At 42.8% G+C, this 5686-nt stretch overlaps 1 protein-coding gene across 3 annotated transcripts; it reads left to right on the top strand.

The window, feature by feature from the left end:
• Positions 1–2095: 2095 nt before the first annotated feature.
• On the top strand, positions 2096–4792 carry LOC311000289 (integrin beta-1-like). 3 transcript variants are annotated; one of them, XM_083990965.1, is made up of 7 exons: positions 2106–2169; positions 2661–2727; positions 2970–3039; positions 3294–3551; positions 3644–3866; positions 4192–4424; positions 4503–4792. In XM_083990965.1, the coding sequence occupies exons 3-7, from the start codon at positions 2970–2972 to the stop codon at positions 4517–4519; spliced, it is 801 nt and encodes a 266-aa protein (XP_083847091.1). In that variant the 5' UTR covers positions 2106–2169; positions 2661–2727; the 3' UTR covers positions 4520–4792. The 3 variants fall into 3 exon arrangements, with proteins under 3 accessions (XP_083847093.1, XP_083847091.1, XP_083847092.1); XM_083990967.1 differs by lacking the exon at positions 2661–2727 and having other exon boundaries at positions 2096–2169; XM_083990966.1 differs by lacking the exon at positions 2106–2169 and having other exon boundaries at positions 2510–2727.
• The last annotated feature ends 894 nt before the right edge of the window (positions 4793–5686 follow it).

Below are 5686 nucleotides of genomic sequence, written 5' to 3' on the forward strand. Positions count from 1 at the left end.
CCTCCACCTAAAGTCGCTAATTAGCTTAGCTCAAACGCTGGAAGTGTATAGGTAGTGTTAGCCTGCCTCCACCTAAAGTCGCTAATTAGCTTAGCTCAAACACTGGAAGTGTATGGGTAGTGTTAGCCTGCCTCCACCTAAAGTCTCTAATTAGCTTAGCTCAAACACTGGAAGTGTATGGGTAGTGTTAGCCTGCCTCCACCTAAAGTCGCTAATTAGCTTAGCTCAAACGCTGGAAGTGTATGGGTAGTGTTAGCCTGCCTCCACCTAAAGTCGCTAATTAGCTTAGCTCGAACACTGGAAGTGTATAGGTAGTGTTAGCCTGCCTCCACCTAAAGTCGCTAATTAGCTTAGCTCGAACGCTGGAAGTGTATAGGTAGTGTTAGCCTGCCTCCACCTAAAGTCGCTAATTAGCTTAGCTCAAACACTGGAAGTGTATGGGTAGTGTTAGCCTGCCTCCACCTAAAGTCTCTAATTAGCTTAGCTCAAACACTGGAAGTGTATGGGTAGTGTTAGCCTGCCTCCACCTAAAGTCGCTAATTAGCTTAGCTCAAATGCTGGAAGTGTATGGGTAGTGTTAGCCTGCCTCCACCTGACATCATCAGAGAAACTCTTCAGCAGCTCTAAACGGAAACCGGCGGGCCGATCTTCGTCTCAGAGCTGACAAAACTCTCCGGTAAGGCATCTTGAGCGGTCAAATGCCGCTAACGGGACGAGATCGGTCAAAACGGAGGGTTCAAGCAAAGACGCTTTATTTTGGTTCAAGCTAGCTACATCGAGGGTAGGTTAGCTTCCTATTTCAAAGTAAAAGAACAAATTCTATCATCATGGTTTTCTGTATGTAAAGGGCAACGGGTGTTTTATTTTGTGAAAGTAACCGGAAGTGCGTTGGTCACAACGGCTAGCTTGAGTAGCGCTGAATTCGTCCGAACAAAATTGTAAACAGCTGGTATTTAGACAAATTAACGACACACTGCTGATCTAAACGGCTACTTTCTCGCCTAAAGATGTTTGAAATGTTGAAATAAAGTGATATATTTACAGAGTTTAGAGCTAAAATTAAATCAGCTTCTGACTGCTGATTTCGGCTCGGGTAGGAGGCAGGCTAACACTACCCATACACTTCCAGTGTTTGAGCTAAGCTAATTAGTGGTGTGCCAGCTCTTTTATTTATTTATTTAACCTTTATTTACCCAAGCAAGCAAATTAAGAACAAAATTCTTATTTTCAAGGGCAGCTAGAAGCTCTTTAAGGGGAAGGGGGAGGGGAGTGCTGCCCGTATCTCCCTTGTTACTGCACGCACAGTCGAAAGGATGGTGTCTATCTGCTTGTCATGGACTCGTGAGTGAGGCAAGACACGAAAAAAAAATGTTGGCGTATCCCTTTAATAATTAATGCACCGTTATCTGCAACTCTGTAAAGAAACAAGTTGTTGTGTGTCTTTTGCACAATCTCTCTGTGTCTGTGTAACATGAGCAGAGTCTCTGTGATTTGTGGTAGATGAGCTTTGTCAATAAAACTAAAGATGTTTTTCATCATGATCCTGGTGTTTCTTACAGACTGAAGTCATTTTATTTTTTCAAATCACTTTTGTTTGTTTTTTCACAGTTTTGTTAATTTACCTTATTCTTGGAGGATTTGGTCAAGTTAACAAATGTTGAGGTGGGTTTGGAAATATCTCTAAATTCAGGTTGTCCAAACAGCACACCTGGTACTGACCTCTGAGCTTAAGGCCAAATAAAGGTATGGACCTAGAATTCAAGTGCAGCAGCAATTCACATCAGTTGCAGGACAGACAAACCAGGCCTGTCAGGGAAGGAACCTTTACTCCAATGTCCTACATTTGTATTTGCTCTTTCCTCTTGTGTCCACTTGAGTCGCAGCCAAAACAAGAATATTCTGGTCAAGTTATAGAGTTACAGACAAACAACTTACACACAACTGTCTTGTGTATCTTTATTAGGGATACGTTTGTATGTGTGAACATGTTTTCTATTGGTTATTTTAGCTGGGGAGCCGTGTAAACTGCACACGTGTGTTGTGTGTGTGTTTGTTTCGGTCATGCCACCGTAGCTCCTCCTGCGTAGGCGGGGTTTAAATTAGAGCTTGTCGAACTTGGGGGATATTCAAAATAAGAGTCTCCTCGGGAACAGCACCAGAGCTTAAACGGTGAGTCGCTCCTATGTTGTATGTGTGTATATATATATATATATGTATGTATGTGTGTGTATATATATATGTGTATATACTGTATATATGTAGCCGATGTCATATCTGGCCCTCTGCGTTGTGTTTCTCACGGCCTGCCCTAGGTGGGGTTCGATCCCACGACCTCCCGCACCGGAGGCGACGATGCTAACCTCTTCGCCAAGAGGTTGACAACCACTTGGCGGGTTGGTTAACACGTCTTTTATGGGTGGAGTGAGTGCACATCCGCTACATATACGTACACTACAAAAGATAGTTTAAAACCAACCTTTTTTTTTTATAGCTAGCTTAAAACTAATCGTTTTTATTATTTATTTATTAGCTAGCTTAAATCTAACCGTTTTTATTTATTTATTTATTTTTTGCTATCTTAAAACTAACCGTTTTTAGGTAGCTCAAAAATAAGTGTTTTTATTTAGTCTTCCTCTGCAACTTTAATCTCTTTAAAACAGGGACAATTTCTGCAGGCAAGTGCTAGCTACTCTATCATCGGAAATTGCCTGAAAAAGAGGGGATAAGGTGCGTGCGTAATGTTTTAAGTTAGGCCTACGTTTGTTACATATAATCTGTCTGCCATGTTCAAGAAACCATAAGGTTCCAATGTAGCGACACAAAAAAAGATACTAACAACAATTTCCTCCACGTTAATACACGAATCTCCGGTTAGTTATTATTTTAATCATTAATGTTATCTTGAACATACTGTATGTATGTTGATCGGTTTGTTTCATCCAGCTCTTGGTTGATTTTTCTTGTTGCAGATGGATCTGCGGTTCCTCTTAATATTGTCAGTATTAGTCCTTGGAGGCAGTATACCCCTTAGCCCTGGAGGTAAGAGCGCAGAATGGTCGTATATTTGTTTAGATTCTGCAGTCTTTCTTGTCTTCACTGTTGAATATAAGCTAATTCATAGTGCAGCATCTGTTAAAAGGTGAACTGATAATTAATGGGGAACATGGGTCAACAAGGAGGAGAAAGCAGGTGTTTCCCAAATATTTATTGTTACTTATTTTTTCCCTGTTTGTTATGGTCATGTTTGATGACACCTGTTAATACTGGAATGTTTAACCTCTCATCTCACGTAGATGGAGACCTGAACGCCAGGTGTCCTGAGGGACGTATCGGGCCTCAGTGCGAGTGCGACACAGACGAAGTCCGGACAGAAGACCTGGATGCCAACTGCAGAAGAGACAACGGGACAGATATCTGCAGCAACAACGGAGACTGTGTCTGCGGCACCTGTGAATGCAAGAAGAGGGAAAACCCAGCTGAGATCTACAGCGGAAAATACTGCGAGTGTGACAACTTCAACTGTGACCGGTCCAACAACAAGCTCTGTGGAGGTGAGCACAGTGTGATCAATATGATGTAAAACACTCAGCTGGTTTCACTGAGAGCCCTGTGGTAACCTTTACCATGACCTGTGCTTCACCAGGACACGGGCGCTGTGAATGCAGGAAATGCATCTGTGACGCCAACTACACCACCAGCGCCTGCGACTGCTCTCTGGAGACCTCCACCTGCCTCGCCAAGAACGGACAGATCTGTAACGGCCGTGGGACGTGTGAATGTGGCTTCTGCAAATGCACCGACCCCAAATTCCAGGGTCCAACCTGTGAGATCTGTCCCACCTGTCCTGGCGTCTGCACCGAGCACAAGTGAGTCTGAGACTTTCACATCTGGCTGAAATTTAAGATTGGGAAAATCTGTGTTATGAAGCAACATGTGCATCTGCTTCCATGTTTAAATGTGTTTATTCTTGTTGTGTCCTTGTGTTTTTTCTGACCATTGTAGCATTTATGTCAACCACAGAGTTATCTAATTCAATATGAAAAAAAATGATTGAACAGTTGTGAGAATCATATTGTTATCATGACCTTAGTGTGACTTGGTTCCTCTGCTTTCTACACATGTTTCTGTGAATCTAATGAATGGATTTCAGCTGGTGGAGAGTTAATCACTCCTCCGTCCATGTTTCCGCAGAGACTGTGTGCAGTGCAGAGCATTTAATACTGGTGAGAAGAAGGACACGTGTGAACGGGACTGCAGCTACTTCAACCTGATCAGGTTAAAGGATCGTGGTCAGGTGCCTCAGCCCACAGACCAGAGTTTCCCTCTGTCTCACTGTAAAGAACGGTACGCCAACGACTGCTGGTTCTACTACACCTACGCCATCAGGAACGGCACCAAGGAGGTCCATGTGGTGGAGACCCTAGGTAGGATCATGGATCACTAAATTATAAAATCTGACTAAATATGATGGCTTTTGTTTGACTGCATCATTTTTTCTACAGATGGTTTTGGATGCTAGTCCACGCTTGGGTTTTGTCGACAAGATAGCGTGTGTTTAGACGACTGCGACGACAACAGCAGCCCTGTTCACTAACTGCTCAGTTTCATGCATTTACAATTACATGAGTTTACTTTCTTATTTTAGGCACCGTTATCTGCAACTCTGTAAAGAAACAACCTGTTGTGTGTCTTTTGCACAATCTCTCTGTGTCTGTGTAGCATGAGCAGAGTCTCTGTGACTGAAGGTGGATGACATGAACTTTGTCAATAAAACTAATATTGTTTTTTTTCCCAATAATCCTGGTGTTTCTCACAGTCTGAGCTCAAGTCATTTTATTTTTTTGAATCACTTTTATTTTATTTACAGTTTTGTTAATTTACCTTATTCTTGTAAGATTTTGTCAAGTTAAAGGGAGAGTTCACCCAAAATTGAAATTTCCCTGTCTCTGAGTTACAGGGGGTCTCGGCGGAGTCTCGCGCGAGACCCAAGTTGACGCTCGGTGTGTTCATGTGCAGTCGGAAGCTCCCGTTTGTGTCATAAACACAGGAATATCAACTCTTGACTTGCTTCAAGTAAAAAAAACTTCTCGGCGCATGTTTGAGTCTCCACCTGACGCTGTCTGTGGGAAAAAATGCAAACTTCAAGCAAGTCAAGAGTTGATATTCCTGTGTTTATGACACAAACGGGAGCTTCCCACTGCACATGAACACACCGAGCGTCAACTTGGGTCTCGCGTGAGACTCCGCCAGACTTTGAATTAGATCTAGTTTTACAAACATGTCGGCTTGCTTGAAGTAAATAAACTTCTCTGTGCATGTTTGAGTCTCCATCTGACGCTGTCTGTGGAAAAAAAATTGCAGCTTTGAGGGATGTAAACAGCCTAAGCAGCGGAGCTTGCATCCGCTCCCATTCATCGCTGCCGTGGCGATGCGGGGACAGACACAACTACCGCAAAACAGGAGATATTAAACTGAAAATCTTCAGATTGCTTCTTTTAGACCTAAAATGTTAGGAAAATACACCCCCGAGTTGAATTTGCCCGGAATTGTCCTTTAATAAACATATAAACCAAGTGGAGCAGCAGCCATTCAGAGCTGGTGCAGGACAGACTTAGATAAAAATGGCCTGTCGGGGAAGGAACCTTTACTCCCATGTCCTACATTTATATTTGCTCTTTCCTCTTGT

Source organism: Trachurus trachurus (assembly GCF_905171665.1).
Source record: "Trachurus trachurus genome assembly, chromosome: 17".
NCBI classification, from domain to species: domain Eukaryota; kingdom Metazoa; phylum Chordata; class Actinopteri; order Carangiformes; family Carangidae; genus Trachurus; species Trachurus trachurus.

Excerpts from the sequence above, each read along its gene's own strand:
- LOC311000289 (XM_083990967.1), top strand. The coding sequence starts at position 2,970 with ATGGATCTGCGGTTCCTCTTAATATTGTCAGTATTAGTCCTTGGAGGC. Across the intron at positions 3,552-3,643 it reads CAACAACAAGCTCTGTGGAG|GACACGGGCGCTGTGAATGC; the intron begins GTGAGCACAGTG and ends GTGCTTCACCAG. Across the intron at positions 3,867-4,191 it reads GGCGTCTGCACCGAGCACAA|AGACTGTGTGCAGTGCAGAG; the intron begins GTGAGTCTGAGA and ends ATGTTTCCGCAG.